General features: G+C 42.2%; 1 protein-coding gene across 8 annotated transcripts in view; it reads right to left on the bottom strand.

Moving 5' to 3' along the window:
- The window catches only part of TMEM241 (transmembrane protein 241), a 111,262-nt gene that overhangs the window by 9,863 nt on the left and 83,753 nt on the right, over positions 1 to 17,646 (bottom strand). For 3 of the 8 annotated variants that reach the window (XR_012498781.1, XM_074340237.1, XM_019741290.2), the window contains one exon: positions 8,038 to 8,102. The exons of 4 other annotated variants lie outside the window; for them this stretch is intronic. Coding sequence is in view for 2 of the 4 variants with exons in the window: in XM_074340237.1 (XP_074196338.1) it covers positions 8,038 to 8,102 (65 nt within the window). In the remaining 2 variants the exon portion in view is untranslated. Of the gene's footprint in view, positions 1 to 8,037; positions 8,103 to 13,115; positions 13,234 to 17,646 lie in introns of all 8 variants that reach the window. One more of the 8 variants, XR_012498782.1, reaches the window with a different exon arrangement.

Below are 17,646 nucleotides of genomic sequence, written 5' to 3'. Positions count from 1 at the left end.
AATCTTAATAGTATTACAACTATTTAAGTCAGAGCTTTACTGCACTGTTTGTGAATCTTGAAATCCCCGGCATTCCTGAAATGAACAAACTTCATGTAACTAAGGCATAAACATCAGATTGCAGAGCAGACCCAGCCAGAAATATTCCTCACTAGCTTCTGTTCCAGGGGTTTATTTCCAGCCTTTCTCCAGTGCTTGTCTTTTCTCTCATCGGGAGCCAAACATCCCATCTCAATTTTACATTTATTTATGATTGTGGTTATTCAATGAATTCCTGTTGAACCCACTAGACGGAGGGCAGAGACTGTATCCACTTCCCAGCTGTAGGCCCAGTACTTAACACAGCACCCAATAAATACTTACTCAGTGACTGATGTGTGAATGAAAAGGGGCTATGTAATAAACCTGACAAGCTCATGGGGGCCACATGGCAGGCCTGACTGAAAGTCACCACACAGGACAGTCTGATCATAAATTCCTAACTGGGCAGGTCGTGGTGGGTAGTCACACCCCAGACTTATAGCTTCCTTAGCAAAGGTCAACCTTTACCTTAAGCGAGCCATGTCCATGATTCTTATGCATCCAGGATAACATACCTTTGAAATGTCAGAGTAATTTTCTTTTCTAAGACCCCTCAAAGGCACAACTGCTGTCACCAGAGAACAAAATCACCAGAGCCTGAGACCACAGAACCCCTCACTGTTATCTTGTTCCCCGCATACCATCTCTATGTGCTGTAAATGTTAGCGTAATTAGTAACTATCCTGTACCTACCGATGTAAGAGAACTGTTACTCCATTTTGCTTTTTACCCAACCTGAGAGATGTCTCCACTGTTTCTCCCACCTCCTGTATCTCCCACCAATGGATTTCATGTAGTACCTTCCTTATGTGTTCTTCTTTGATTCTAATGCATAAAAGGAACTTAAAAACCGCCATTTTTCGGAGAATTTTCTTAATCTGTTGCGAACTTGCTTTTGGGCCTGTCCTCAAAATTTGGCTGAAATAAACTTTTACAACACTTTTCTATCAGTTTGGACGTTCTTTTGTCGACAGATGGAATTCTTATACTTGCTCCCCTTTCTCCCATCTATATTCCAAACTATTTTTGTTTTTTTCTCTTTCCCTCACCAAAATATATGTGCCTAATATAATGTACCATTCCCCTGGGGACTTGCTGAGTGACAGTTCATCATCTGATAAATTACTCTCTGCTGAGAGGTAATAAGCAATAGTTGTTTAGGAGACCTTTCTTAGCATTTTAAAGAGGAGGGTGTAAATTTTTAAAATTTCAAATGGAAAACTGACAAATTTCAGACATTGTGATCCTAGATGCACTTTGCAGTGTGTTGGGAGAAGTTCCTCTTTCACCTCTAAATTCATTTTTTCCTATAAATAGACTTGGATGGTCTCTATGCAGTCCCCTAAAATTAAAGGCATAAGACATCGTTACTCAAAGAAGATGCAAGATCATTTTCTAAAGACTCTTGGTGTTAGTTAGGCTGATGGTAGGATCAAGTTCAAGCCGTCCTCATGCTGGTACCCGTGACCAGTGGCAGGCTCAGTGAATGACTGGCAAGGCCAGAAGGTGATCAGGAAATCCTCAGAACAAAGAGGTTGCATTTTGATTATTCCTTTATCCCCTTACAGCTAACCCATTCCAAAGAGAAGAGTGACTCCCCTAGTCTAAAACGCATTCATAAAAGAAGGCACCCCCAATTAATTCCACTCGACAGGGACACAGTTCAGAATTTTTTCCTTGTTATTTTGTACGTGTTGAATCCTCTTTGTTGACATTTTGGAATAGAGGGACTTCGTATCAATACATATCATAAAACTCTATTAATTACAAAGATGAATAATTAAATATTGATCTGGATATTTAAATTGCTGGGCTTGCCACAGTTTTGTTTTTATATCAACTAACAATCATTAGTTGGATAAGAGCAGTTGCTTTGAATGAAAGCCTTTAAAAATTGACCAACATTGGATACTTAGGTTTATAATTTTTCTTGGGTTTAGGTAGTATTTAGAAGGCTGGACACTTGCTTATTCAGCAAGCGCTTAGTGGTAGGCGGAGAGAACAAAAGGTGAAGAAAACGTGGTTCCTCTCCTGAAGGAGCTCACAGCCGGCAGGTAGATGGGGTGGGCACACGTAACTCAGCCTGATGTGTGCTGAACGGGCTGTACACAGAGGGTGTGGGAGGACTTGACACCTGCGCTGATCCAAATCTCTACTTAGGAGATAAGCAAGCTCCTGACATTTCAAATGGTGTTTTCTCCACTCATCACCATAAGCCTTTAGATCCGTGATTTCCAACTGGGGCAATTTTGCACCTCAGGGGACATTTGGCAATATTTTGGAGACATTGTTTGGTTGTTACAACTGAGAGGGGTACTACTGACATCTAGTGGGGTGGGGCTTGGGTTTGCTGCTAAAAATCCTACAAGGCACAGGACAGGCCCCCACAACAAAGAATTACCTGGCCCCAAATGTCAACAGTACTGAGGGTGAGCGACCCTGCTTTAAATGACGACCTATTTTGAGCTCCTAAGCTGTTGCCCGCCCAAGAAGATGGACAATGACATGTGTACTCATCTTCTAGGTGGTGACTTCACTGGGGTCACAGGCTGTCTATAGCCTCAGAGCCTGGCAGGTACTTTTTGTGGCATGAATGAATATGCAAGCAAATGGATATGAGCGTGTCAGCCTATACAGCGTTCTTGGTCTCAGCCAGCCGGGAGAGGGAGAGGCCATCCTGACTCAGAAAGCCGATGTCCACGTGAGGGGGCAGCCTCTAGCCATTCGGGCAACAGCTGCCATGGGGAAATGCAGGCCCAACATAACAGCTGTTCCACATTTCCAGAAAAATCTGGAGATCTGGACTTTTATGGGGAAATAACCTGATTTCTAAATGTTGACTAATTATAGAGATTTGAAAACAAGAAACAATAACATTCCAGGCAAACAAAACAGGCCTGCCTTTTGTGACGTCTGGCCAGTCTAAGCTCTCACAAGACAGAGACCAGGAGCTGAGAGCTGTTCACCTAGCCATGGCTTGCAAAACACTGAGTATGTAGATAATGCAGACCAGCTCTGTGCAAAAGACAGAAAATCTAAAATGCAGTCTGGCACTCCTCTTCTGGTGGTTCACTTTGTGGTTGGAAAATTCTTGGAGGCTGAAAACACACCATCCTTCAACTCAAGAGTTCTCAAAAATCAGGAAATTCCAACGTCAAGGTTCCTTTTGCAATCATCACACATGCAGTTGCTTTGATTTGGGCACACACAGCCTTTCTCTCCATTTTGTCCAGGGCACACCATAAAGTTCACAGTATGTGAAACAGCCTGGAGACCTGGCCTCTGACGGACTTTCTGCTGTAACATTCGGACAGCATTCCTCCCATTGAGTGCTATCTTACGTTCATTTCTCACACTCAGTTCAACACCTTGGTTTTTAGTTTTTGTTCATCTGAAATTCTGTACAAAATATGGTTGACGAAGGCTTATGTATAGGAAAGAATTTAGACTATCACTATGAAGGTTAAGACACCAAAATTTTGGGAACCGTCTCAGTCATGTACCAGGATATCTTGGCAATTGGGTTTTTGGATGCCAACCTGCCCACCATTTATGTCAGGCCTGCCCATAAAGACAGGTAGAGAAAGGAGAGAGCATAGGATTAGCTCCCTGCTCCACAGCCCCAGCTCTGCTTATAAATCGTCGTCTCACCTCCTGCCGCTCCATCCTTCCTTATCTCCTTTGAGCAAGAAGGGCCAAATCTCTTCCCCCTCAACTTAGCTAAGCCTCTTCCTTCTGCACAAGGTCCAGTTTCAAGACAGTTCTGAGGTCTTCCTGATGACCCCATCCTCTCTCTCTCCTTCAGGCTTCACATTCATTGCACATTCAGACAATTACTATCCCACCCCACAAAGTATCTTGATGACTTCCCCTTCCCCTGAAAGCTCCTTGAGGGCTGGATGATGGCTTATGCCTCTTAATGACTTTCACATACTTTGCATACAGCGGTCACTCAATAAACATTTTTAGGAGACTAGTACAATTATAATTTATAGTATTAAAACTCAAACACAATGAGATCTTTTTCGTACAAATGTCCCACTGGAATTCTTAGTTCACCGTGTCAACCCCTGAACAAGAACTAGGGCTGTCTTGTCCTGGGTAACGCTCCTTCTGTTTGCAATCATCTAGATGCTTTCTATAGATGATCACACTGGTCGGAGGAGGAACATTTAGGCCAATTTTTCTTCTACCTCCCGTAAGACCCACTTTTACCTCGACACTGTCTACACTGCTGGCAAACCCTTGGTGTTTCCCGAGTCAGTTCCAGGGAAGTACATGGCAGGTTATAGGGCCTTGGACACACACAGACCTGTGTTTAAATCCTGGTCCAATCACTTAGCAGCTCTAAAATCTTGGGTAAAATCGTTTAAATGTTTCTGGACCTCAGTTCCTTCATCTTTAAAATGGGGATAACTTGAAAGATTGTTGTGAAACTCAATGTGACAACATTAATGTAAAAATGTCTGAAACATAATAGTTGCTCAATAAGTCGTTATTATTATTGAAAGAAAGAGGAGGAGGGACCAAAAAGAGGAAGAAGAAGAGCGTGTGGCAGTATTTCCTGATTTTTCTTTTTCTTCCATTTTTTCTTCTTGGGGCTGGAAATGCCCCCATTAGGGGCTCCCCAGAGGGATGAGGATGCCTTTTTCTGAATGCTGTGAGCAAAAAGATTCATTTCTGTCAGTCTGGGATGGTTTAGCTGTAGACCTGCCTTCATGCAAGGAGATGAGCAACTATAGCCACCAGAGGGGCAGCAATTTTCCACTTTTATCCAAGAATGGTTCCTGGCACGTATTAGGCCCACAACAAATATCTATTTATTGTATAAGCCCATGCCAGCCAATGCAACATGGGATGCAAAGTTACTTCCTCATCGTGATATTCAGGGTCTGGTCCTGCCCCTCACATTTATCCTGCAGGAATCTACTGACATTTAAAAATGACACCCTTGTATCTGTGGCTACTACAGCATCGGGGGGTTATTCACAAGAAGCCCTGGGAGAGGGCAGGCTGCCATGGGCACACCCAGGCAGCAGCACCAGCCCTCTCCAACCAGCACTGAGGTCTTTGAGTCAAACAGGTGACAATTCTGCAGGTCCAACTTGCAAACAAATGCAAAACACAAAAACCAAAACAAAAACCCAACTCTTAGGGCTGCTCTGATCCCAAGCATGAGGAAAAAACACCGATTTTCTAGAACTATGCCTTATCTGAGCAAAGCTACACAACAATAGGATTTTTCTTTCCATGATACTGGTAAATAAACATGAAAATCGATTCTACATCTTGTCTGTACCTCAATTGTTGAGTGCCATTCCAGGTGGGGGGATCTGCCAAACAACATATCAAAACGGGATTGGAAATAAGAATTATCTTAAAGTGGCCCTAGGCTTGTTTTTCTTTCTAAAGCAAAGGCAAGCAGACCAGTAAGCAGTCACAACAAATAGGAATTATTCTCCATAATGTGCTGTATTCATGATTCGGGCCAGGCAGCAGGCAGCTGTCAGAGGGAAGGAAAGCTGTGTGTCACCAGGACAGCAACCACGCAGGTGGGGCGAAGACCCAGCAAGGACTAAAGTACTTCTGGGTAATGAGGTGGCTTCATTTTGCCGACAACAGAGCCCATCTCACTGGCATATACATCCCTGCACCAAACATGCATTTTTCTCACCATTTAACCAAATTGTTATGACTTCTGGCAGGTGGCAAGAGTGGGAGTGGGAGATGAAAGACCTTTACTTTTACTTGATGCATTTCTGTATTGTTTTAAATGTCCCCCAAATAGAATGTATTACTATATAGTTTAAAAATACCTAAGTATATACCCCCCAAATGCAGCATGCCCATTGATAAGGGGAACCACAGGCAGTTTTAAGAATTTAAAATCACCATGACCCCCTCACCTCCCTCTCCCCTGCAGATGACAACCCAAACCCTCAGTGATGATGGCATCGAATGGTTTGCATACTGTAATTTGGAGGAGAGCAACGTGTTAACTTGGTCAGCTCTTCAATGGGCAGAGTCTGTGCAGAATATCCAGAGGTAGAACACACGTGATGGCTTCGTTCTGTTCCCAGTGTGGCTGTGACCACCTGGCCCTCGACCAGACCCACAGCAGGTACAGGGGCCCTAACAAGCTCAAAGGCTCTGTTTTCCTCTGTCACAGACAGAGAGCTCAGCGTCCTGTTTTTAAGGGACAAGTTGAGGAGCCCCAGTTGGGCTGTCATACTACGGCAGCAATGCATTCGAGCAGCCTCTACCTGTCCTTGTTACCAGTCGGTCAAATCCCCTTGTGACCACAGCTCTGAAGCCTATGGTGCAGGGCTGTGTGGCCTTTTCCAGGAGGTGTGACCTGAAGTTATCATCACAGCCACCACATCTATCTCCTTGGTAGCCACTCCACAGCCATTGTCCCGTGCGGCTGCCTCAGCCATCCTTCTCAAGTGGCCATGCGCTCAAGTCACGGCCCGCTTAACCCTCTCCCCCAGCTTTCTCCTGCATCCACTATGGAGCCCATATGCCTTGCAGGGGGCACTACCTTCTAGGAGAGAGGCAGACCCTGACAAGCCGAACAACGAATAAGCAAGGGAACAACTGTCAGAGCCCTCAGGAAGGAAAGAAACAAGGTGACGGGAAGCAGCTAGGGCAACTTACATAGAATGTGTTCAGGGAAGGCCTTTCTGAGGTCACAACGGGTGTGGAGACGTGGAGGGTGAAAAGTCAGTGGCCAATTGCAAAGCGGGGTGGAAAGCATTGCAGGACGAGTGGATGAGCCCAAAGCCGCTGAGGTGGGAATCTGCATGCCGTGGTCGAGGCACTGAAAGGCTCTCCCCTCCCCTGAGCTCCAGACCGATTTCGTCACCCACCTACTTACTGATATCTTGACTCTCATATAACGGGCAGCTCAGCCTTACCAGATCCAACGCAGCTCCTGATAACCCTCTACGCTCACCTTATAGAACATTGCTCTTCATATATTATTCCCCGTCTTGGTAAAGGGCCACTGCATTCTTTCCCTGCTCAGGCCCAAAACCCAGAGGTCATCCCAGACTCTTCTTTCTCTCAAATCCTGTTGCCTTTACCCTCAGTACATTGCAGGCATCCTACCACTTCCTACCATTTCCATTGCTGTCAGCTCAGTCTTAGCCATGTTGCACCTAGATCATTGCCACAACCCTTATTTGGTCTTTCTGCTTCCGCCCTGCCCCCTCTATAGCATATCCTCCACACAGCAGACAGAGGGATGCATTTTTAACATAGGGACATATGGCTCAAAATCCTGTTCGCTTCCCCTCTCCTCAGACTAAAGCCAAGCCCCTACAATGGCCTTTAAAACCCCACGTGGTCAGCTGCCAACTACCTCTCTTTCCTCATCGCATACTATTCTCCTTGTCACACTGCTCTGCTCACATCACTCCTCAAGCAGACCAAGTACACTCCCACCTCAGGGCCTTTACACTTACTGTTTCCTCCAATAACCCCATGACTCACTTCCTCACTTCCTTCAGGTCTCTGCTCAGATAGCACAGGGAGAGGCAGTGCTGTCTTTAAGTGAACGTGTGAGTGCATTCTCAACAAGGATGATTTTAAGCTTGTGCAAGAGAAAATAAATGGAAGGATCAAAGAAAAAAACCCAAACAAAGCTATATCTATAAAATAGCTGTTCCCCAATAGTGGTTACTCTTGTGTGGATGAGTGGCTGGAAGGTGTACTGGGAATGTTGTTGCCTGATCTTGCTGCTGGCTGTAGTAGGTTTAGTTACATTCAGCTTGTGAAAAGTCATCAAGTTGTGTATTCATGATATATGCATTGTTCGGAATGCATATTGAAATGTCAATAAAATATAGCCAACATATACACCTTTTCATCAACGTCTGAGAGCAAAAATTAGTATCCTGATGAAACCCAAACAACTAATTTTCATTTCCGCTCTCTGAGCAAATAAAGACTTACCATCCCACAGTTGCACTGGTCAGGATCACATCAAACAGCAATATTGATAAACCAGCTGTGATCACCTGCCGAAATAATGCCAACAAAAGGTCACCAGAGTGGTAGGATTTCAGTAACCTTCTCCAAAGTCATTTTTCACAAGCTTAGTTCAAGTGAATTCAGATCTCCGACATTAACATTTCTTTCCACTTCATGCCCTTTTCCCCCACGTACTTCCCAGTCTTCTGTATTTAGTGCTGTCTCTGAGCAAAGCATTTGGCATGGAAAATGCTAAATCCTAGTTTATTTGGAGGTGGGAATCTTCAAAGAAGCATTTCGTTTTCAAACTCTTTCAAGGGGAGGCACAGAGCCAACATCTCACTCATCTCTCCAGAGCAGGGGCACAGTAAGAACACTCATTTCCATCTTGTCTCAGCTGTGCAGAATTAATCCCCAAGGTCAGTTGTGCCCATTAACCTGTTCCTAGAGCCTCCAGATAAAAACTATCTGTCAACCTGCCTTTGCCTATAGCACTGTCTCCCTGTGTCCTAATGCCTCCGTCTTTCTGGCCCATGTCACACATTCTAAGAAATCAGGTGCTTCCTGGGGAAGGGAGCAATTAAATCATTAATTAATTGTTTGCAAATATCTAGAAGCCAAACAAGAGGGAAGAGGTCATCCTCACGTCTCTCTCAGCCAGACATTACAGAAAAGTCTCTTAGGAATGGCAGTAATGGGACTCAGACTATTGCGGTGCCTCTAAATAGTTGGCACAAAGAGTGTGTGTGAATCAAAGACCCAACTTTGTCAACACTTGGAATGTCTGCTTAGGAAAAGATGTTTTCCCCCCAGTAAACAGCTTCCATGGGGAAGGTCACCCTTAGGACTTGCTTTCTTGCAAGGAGAAGTAAGAAGCAGACTATATTGGGATGGGTCACTCAGGCTGGGTGCCCTCGGAAATGTCAACTACCATCTCACTGAAAGGGACTTCAATGCTGTCTTAGAAGCTTCTTCAGATCTCCAAGCGAGCAGATGGTCAGAAGGAAGGAGTCCACTTGATGACACTTATCATCATTCATTTAGCATCTCAAAAAAAGTCTGGCAACATAAACCAGGAACTCTCGGTACATATTTTGTGAGATTTGGGAACCTTTGTAGTCTACCCACTTGGGGTCACTTTCTGTTGGTTTCCTTTTATTGATCTGCAGCCAAAATCCTTGAAAACAAAAAGACGTGTGTTGTCTCCAGGAGCAAAAAAAGAAGTGGCAACAGGATCAAAGAGACAATTGCAAAGCAGAACCCAAAGGGAAAAGGGAAAGACATTTTTCAAAGTGCTGAGTGTGTGTGTGTGGGGGGGTTATCTTAAGGAGCAAGACAAATGGCACATGCTCTTCCACCCCACTCCTTTTTTGCTTTATTTAGAATATTTGCATCTATGGTGTAAATCAAATGGGGCTAAAATTTTATTATCTTGCAATGCAATTGCCTGGTTTTGGAAACAAGGTTGTACTAATCACATCAGTTAGTTCATCAGCTTCCTTATTTTCCTATAAAGTGTCAAGATGATCTTTACTGTGAAAACTCCTAGTGGGGGGTGATCTTAACGGCCACGGTTCTAATCAATCTTCTCTTTTCCTTTAATTCCAGGCTGCCATTTTCAGTTTTTCCAAATGTGTGTTTCATCTAAGTTTTCCAACTTACTACATTTAGCTTTTTGGGGAAATAGTATTTTATCTCATTTGTACTCTATTCATCACCTTCCCGTTTATTCTTCCTTTGTCATTTTCTTTTCCTCCCCCCCCCCCTTTCTTAGTCTTAACCAAAGTTCATCTTGTTCATCTCTCTTTACTTTTGCAACTTCTTGAGCATTTCCTGGGATGGTACCAATGGAGACGTATTTCTTGGAATTGCTGAAAAGGCTCCATTCAGCTGAAGGACTAGTGCTGGGGGCAGCTTGGAACACTTCACTAAATGTCTCTAGGCTTTCCTAATGCGTCACCATTGTCTCCATCTCCTTTACTCCTTTTCACCAGCAATTTTTTTCCTTTTCCCCCTCCCCCAACTTTATTGAGGAATCCTTGACAAATATAATTGCATGTATTTAAAGTGTACAAAGTGTACAATGTGATGATTCGATACACATATATATTCACAACCTTCTTTGTTCAGTTTCTCTCCTTACACTCTGATTGCCTCTTTCATATGACTTTCAATCTAGTCTGTGAAGCTGACAGCTCCCACACCCCCTACAACAGTCACAGCCTAGCACTTGTGCCTCTGTGAGTTTCTTTAGCTGAGGAAGAAAATCTCTCTGCTGCGAGATAGACAGCTGGTCTGTTTGTTCCTATGAACTGCACTTTTTGCCAAGAAAAACACATCTTAAAATTTCCAAACCAGTCTTGAGTTGACAATAAGGTTGGGTTAGTAGCCACACCGGTGCCTTTGCCATCTGCTGCTTCCTGGAAATGTTTGTAGAGTCTTCTGCTTTTCTCCCGGGCCACTTTTTCAAACTTCTCTAAATTTTTATCTTGCAATGAACAAATGCGCTGCTGGCGGACTCACTGAAATTTCACAAATAGGTTTGTCTTTTTTCTGTGGAGAACGTATAGTGAACTTGTTTGCACTGTAGAGCTATGGTGATGTTAGATGGGTCACTTTTTAATCTATTTCCGTAAGAACCCTCAATTTCTTAGGCTTCTGTACTTTCTTTTATTTCCATCACTAGCCCTAGCAGTCAGCTGTCGTTTTGGAGACATATTTATTCTTTCTCTTTTTCTCTCTAACACAGACACACACACACACACACACACACACACACACACACACACACACACACACACACACACACTCACCAAAGTTCTACCACTTCAGAAAAGTGACTGCTCAAGGATGTGTAGCAGCTGACAACACCTGGCTGAGGAGCAGGTGGCACTGGGCAGTTGGTCAGCCTGACTTACCCACTAGGTGACTTACACTCACGTATCCACCTCACCATGTATGAGGTTCAAATTCATGCTCCAGTATAGTGATGGATTTCTATATGCCGTGGGCTGCCAGGCCACTCAAGAACACTCAAAATTGTGAACGATAAATCTGCTCATGTCAAGAGCCCACTCCACTTGTACTTCTACAGAGGAACAAACAGAAGCTAAGAGGGGTTGACTGTGCGAGTCTGGGTACAGAATGTCTCATGCATAGTCACCTAGGGGTGGAACTAGAAGCTGGAAGGGACTCCCTAAGCTCAGAGGTGGGGAAACTGTGACCCAGAGATGGTGTGTGACTTGCTCCAGGGCTCCGGCTACTTCATGGCAGGGAGCTGTAGGACCAATGCCCTGACTCCCAAGCCAGCCTTCTCTCACAGCCAGAAACTCAAGAAGGGTTTACACAAGCTCCATCCAGCTTTTTTGAAAAAAGAATCGACTGAAAGCAGGGATTCAAACAGATATTTGCAAACCCATGCTCAGGCAGCATTATTTATAATAGCAAAAATTTGGAAGCAACCCAAATGTCCAATGATGGATGGATGGACAAGTGAAATGTGGTGTACACTTACAATGGAATATTATTCAGCCTTAAAAAGGACGGAAATTCTGCAATACAGTACAATGTGATTGACCTTTGAAGATATTATGCTAAGTGAAATAAGCCAGACACAGAAGGACAAACACTGTATGATTCCACCTCTGTGAGGTACCGAGAGTAGTCAAATTCAGAGACAGAGTAAAATAGAGGTTACCAGGACCTGGGAGGAAGGGGGAATGGGAAGTCAGTGTTTAATGGGTGCAGAGTTTCAGTTTGGGATGAAAAAGTCCTGGAGATGGATGTCAGTAAAAGTGTAAACTCTTTTTTTTGAAACCCCAAAGTGGCTAAAATCTACTCATGAAAAAGACTAAGTTACTCTTGAAACTTGACATTCAAGAGACACAGAAGTAGCTACCAATTACTGTTCTTGCTTCCAGAAAGCATTTTTAAAAATACAATTATTTCCCCAAAGAAGAAAGAGTCCTGTGCTCTGAGGAACGTCTCCTTGCACACGCAGATCTGAATCACAAACAGCAGGGCTGCCACGGGCAGAGCGATGCCAACAACAGCAGAACTCAATACATTGTGTCGGCAGCGGGGCTTTGAACTTCCTGGCTTTGTCAACGGATGTCACAACCTCCGTGTTATTTAAACAAAGTTTGGTATTGAAAGCAGATCAGGTTTGTTTTCTAAACATTCATTTCAACCCAAAGACAAATTTTCTGTTTGTTGAAAAGAAAATAAAGGGGAGGGGTTGTTACTGGGAACCTGCCAGATAGTCATGTATTTGGGGGGAAAAATCAGAGATTCAGGCTTGTTGTTTGTTATTGACTTGTTGTTGTTTAAATACATATGGCTTTTTTAAAAAAGTGACTGATTGCAGAATACACAGAAGGCCCTTCACGGTAACTGCCTTAGTGACAGCCATGCACCCCTCCCCCCACTTAAACTGGTTGTCGTTTTTAAAAACGGTTTCATACCATCATCTTGCCTTTGCTCAGCAAGTTCTCTTTGCCTGGAATATTTCACAGGCATACCCATGAAATTCTTACTCACCTTTTGAAAATCCATTTCTAGAAAACTTTTCCTGAACCTGCCTGGCCCCCATCCACACATCTGAGCGGATCAGGCACTTCTGGGGGCTTCCATAACCCGTTGCCATTGCAATGCCAAACTCCACTGCACTGTGTGGTCTCTCCAACCAGGATATGCACTATTCATCTTTGTATGTCTGGGGCCCAACAAAAGAGACTTGCATGTGGTAAGTGCCTGATACAGTTTATGGAACTGCACTAGCTCATCAGAGCTGGTTATATAACCCCAAAAGTCACCATATTGTTCATTTTAAAATTAGAGACAATTGGAACCTAGACCTGAGAACCACAGGGACACTTTCTCTGCCCCTCATCTCTGCTTCTTTGACCAATTACGTCTATGGGGCTAGAAAGAGCTCCACAGAGAGGATCTGAGACTGGCTTATGGGTTCTAAGTCCAAAAATGCCAGGGAAGAGTCTGATTGGCTCCTGGACCAACTGACTAGGCCGGAGGCAGAGTAATATGAGCACATGGAAGTTTACCCTTGAACTTCATGGTTGGAATGGAGAAAGGAATATTTCCCTGGTGGAAGGTAGAGAAAGTGCTGGGCACACAGAACAGATGTCTTCCATAGCCTTCTCATCGACAACCTCTGGGAGCCTGTAGGGAATGCAGAATCTTAGGCCCCATGTCTACCGAGCAGTGTCTACTGGAATAGATCCCCAGGTGATATGCATGCACATTAAAATGTGAAGAGTTCTGTTCCACCCCCTCCAACTCCAGCACTGTCTCAAGACCTACTCTGTCCAGCTGGTATTGCCACATCTCCGAGGAAGGGCAGACTCTACCTTTCTCACAAGCTACAGAGCTGGAGGCGTGTGTCAGACTGTGTCACCTAATCACATATGAATATTACTAACCCAGGCTTCCTTTTAGGTAAAAAAAGAGTAAATCTAACAAAAATTTACAATCTGAGAGCAGGCTCTCTTCTTTCCCTAGGAGCCAAGGAACCATTCCAAGTCCACCAGACAGAAATCACAGCTAAGGCTGAGAACTCTATTTAGCATTTAAAAAATATTCAATGAACCCTTATTACCGATCCCATGATTTATTACTGTGATTGGTGTAATTATTAATAACAGACAACTCATGCTAAACCCTGGGCATGGCTGTTAATAGTATTTGGTATCACCTCATTAAAATATACAGTGAGCCATTCATTTTGTCAGGTATCAGAAAAACAACACTTAGCATAAAATCAATGGGATTGAGAATATAGGTGAGAAACAAAAAGAGATTAGGATCATGTGAAGGAAGGATAAAGTTTAAACCTAGAGAACCCTTAGCTGACTTTTAACAAGCTCCTGCATTTTACAAAAGAAACAAGAGAATAACATTAGAGACAAAAAAATGACATGAATATCCAGTTCATGGAAGGCAAGCGAGGAAAGTAACCAAAATTTAGAGGCATAAACTGTTCCAGATTGACATCAGACTCTGCAGTGTCACATATATGAGCTCATGTGCTGCTCTCAACATCCATGCACAGAGGGTGCGTAGTCCCATTTTACAGATGCAAAAACTGAAGCTCCCAGAGGTTAAATACCTTGCTCAAAGCACACAGTCACAACAAGGGAAGAGTCAAGACTAACACCCATATCTCCTCGTTCCTGTGCCAATCCCCCTTTTCCAAGACTAAGCTACCCTTGGTGGTAGCTTTGCTTAACCCTGTAGGTGTCCCCTTGGCTAAGTAGTTCTCAACCCTGGCCACACATCAAAATCTCCTGAGGTGTGAAAACAAAACAAAGTACTGTGCTATATCGATCAAATCGGAATATCTTATAATGTGGCCCAGGTATCAGCATTAAAAAATATCCCCTAATAATTCTCATATGAAGCTAAGGTTGAACCTGTGATTATTGAACTTATTAGTTTTAGCACAAGTATTCATAAAATTGCCAAAATTCATAGAACCACTTGAAAACATTGATGAATAGGACAGAACCTGGTCAAAAAGACATCATCATTACTGTCACCACTACCACCACTGCAGACATCATTTACTGCACCATTTTACATTCCCTCCAGCAGTGTATGAGGGCTCCAATTTCTTCACACCCTTTTCTTATCTCTCTCTCTCTTTTTTTTTATAAGCATCCTACTAGGTGTGAAGTAGTATCTCATTGTGGTTTTGATTTGCATTTCCCTAATGGGAACATCTTTTCATGAACTTATTGGTCATTTGTTCATCTTCTTGGGGAAACTGTCTATTCAGATCCTTTGCTCATTTTTAAATTGAGTTATCTGTCTTTTTACCATTGAGTTATATGAGTTCTTTATACATTCTAGGTACAAATCCCTTATATATATGATTAATCTATGGGTTGTCTTTTCACTTTCTTGATGGTGTCCTTTGTAGCACAAGAGTTTTTAATTTTGCTGAAGTACAATTTATGTTTTTCTTCTGTTGCTTGTGCTTTTGGTGTCAAGACTGCATTCTGAGGAGCAAGGAATTCTAAATCGCTATTCCACTGACACCTTAACTAACACTATACATGTATCATACCATTGTACCATGGTTTCCTTTTTGTAGAGCCATTCATTTATTCTACCTTCAAACATTTATTTTCTATTTTAGAACATGACTGCTCTATCCAAATTATGTTCTACATTATTTGATTTATAATGAGTTTCCAATGTGATTTTAGGAAAGTAGCCAATATCATGCTATGTGATATGAATCTGAGATTTTGTGATTCAATAGAAATCTGGGGCTTAGAAGATCTAATAAACATATATAGCAGATCCTCAAATAACATTGTTTTGTTCAACATCATTTTGTTATAACACTGATAAAAAGAAAAAAAAATTGATTCCCAGCTGGGATCATTGTCTGTGTGGAGTTTGCACATTCTCCCCTGTATGGTTTTTCTCTAGGTACTCTGCTTTCCTCCCACATTCCAAAGATGTTAGGTGAACTGGCATGTCTAAATTGTCCCAGTACGAATGAGTATAGGTGTGTGTGAGTGGGCCCTGAGATGGAAGGGCGTCCTATTCTGGGTTGGTTTTCGCCTTGTGACCTGAGCTGCTGGGATAGGCTCTGCAACCCTGAACTGGAATAAGCAGATTAGAAAATAATTATCTTACTTGTTTTTATTAATCTTTCTTAAATGTATGGATAGCTCACATTTACTTCAATGTTTGATATTAAAAGTGTTTGGAGTATTTATTTAGAAGTTTGGTGATGTCTTTGTGACCAGGAATATGCCATAGGAACTTAATTCTTCTATATACAGTTAGCTTAGGGTAAATTTGGTTTTGTTATATGTCATTTTGCTTCAAGTCACAGTTTCCAAGAAGCATCAATGATGTTAACTGAGGACTTACTGTATATTTAATGAAAGAGTCTAGAAAGCTTCATGTAGTAGTTCTCCAAATATATTCATAGTAATTTTGAAAAGATTGGTGACCAATTCTTTAAAGTAGAAATAGAGGAATGGAGTATTGATATCCAATCTCTCCCCTAAATTTCAACACTATAAAGGTGTCATTTCATTGTCTATTGGTATTCATAGTTTCAGTTGAAATGTCAATTGTTTCTTTAAGGTAATGTCTTTTTTCTCTGATTGATTTTAAGATTTTCCCTTTATCTTTGATTTTCAACAGTTTGACTGGGATATGCTTATGTATGGTTTTCTTTGTATTTTTTGTTTGTGGGTTGATGTCTTTCAGCAGTTTTGGAAAATACTCAGCCATTCTCACTTCAAACATTGATTCTCCCCACTCTCTCTTTAACTTCTAGAACTCCAGTTACACATATAGTAGACTTTTTGAAAATTTCCCCCATGTATCTATGCTTTGTTCTGTTCTTTCCGTTCTTTTTCCATCTTTATGATTCACTAATCCTGCTACACTGTGTCCAGTCTGCTCTTAGACCCATCCAATAAGTTATTAATTTCAGATATATTTTTTCAGTTCAATAATATTTTATTTTTTATATTGAAATTTGAAAAAATGAAAAATTTCCCATCATTTAATTAATCTTGTCCTCTAGTTTCTTTAATATATTATTCATAGTCATTGTTAAGTTATTGCTAGCATCAACATCTGGATCATTGGTAGTTTTGTTTCTATTACTTTCTTCCACTTGATTATTAGTTATGTTTTCCTGACTCTTCCCACGTCTATAACTTTGACTGTATGCTGGACATTGTGTATAAGACAACTGTAGAGGCTCCCACTGATAGCTTCCACCAGAAGTGTTACCCTTTTCCTTACTATGATGATAGGCTCAATGCAATCAGGGATTGAGTGAATCAGAGATGGGCTACAGCTCTAGTAAGGCTCAGTTCACCTCTACTTTATCTAGTATTTCAGGTATGGCCTTCCTAGACTTGTGCTTATAAGCTTGGTGGATCGCTGTCTCATCCCTGAAAGTTCTGCTTTTCAGAAGTTTGGCCCTAGCTTTTTAGCTTCCCATACCACACAGTTTCAAAATCTGGCAATTGTACATTTGCTGTAGGCCCCTTCTTCTAGCAGGATTTTGTCTCCTAAGTACCCCAAGACATGAAAGTTTTCACTTTGCCTTTCTGAGCCAGCCTGCAGCCTCTTGTACTGTCCTCAGAACACAGTAAATGTCTCATGGGAAAATTGGACTTGTTTTTAGGGTTCCTCTAGTTTCCAATCCATCATGTCAGTTCTACACAACTGCCAAAAGCTCTGCTAGTTTCTTTTTCCTGCACAATATTTCCTCTTCTTGGTCAAATCAGATCCTTAGCTCACACCCAGAACTAACAAATATCCTCCCCTTCCCCAACCTCCACGAAAAAAATAGCCTGTGTTGCTCAGTATACCTACAAAGAGTTCTTCTTTTTCTGGAGATTTATTTAATTTAGTTATCACCACTTTCACAGATCTCCAATTTCTTTAAAAATATAATTTTTGCAATTTGTTTTCCATCTAGTTATATCAGTTGAATGTTGGCCTGTCAGAACATACGACATTCTACTCTGAAGCAAAAGGTTTCCCTTTATTATGTAGATTTAATAAAATAAAATAAAGACCCAGAGAGAT

Source organism: Rhinolophus sinicus, linkage group LG09 (genome assembly GCF_036562045.2).
Source record: "Rhinolophus sinicus isolate RSC01 linkage group LG09, ASM3656204v1, whole genome shotgun sequence".
Classification (NCBI taxonomy): domain Eukaryota; kingdom Metazoa; phylum Chordata; class Mammalia; order Chiroptera; family Rhinolophidae; genus Rhinolophus; species Rhinolophus sinicus.
Note: the sequence above shows the minus strand (reverse complement) of the source record. Positions and strands in the feature narration are given on the sequence as shown.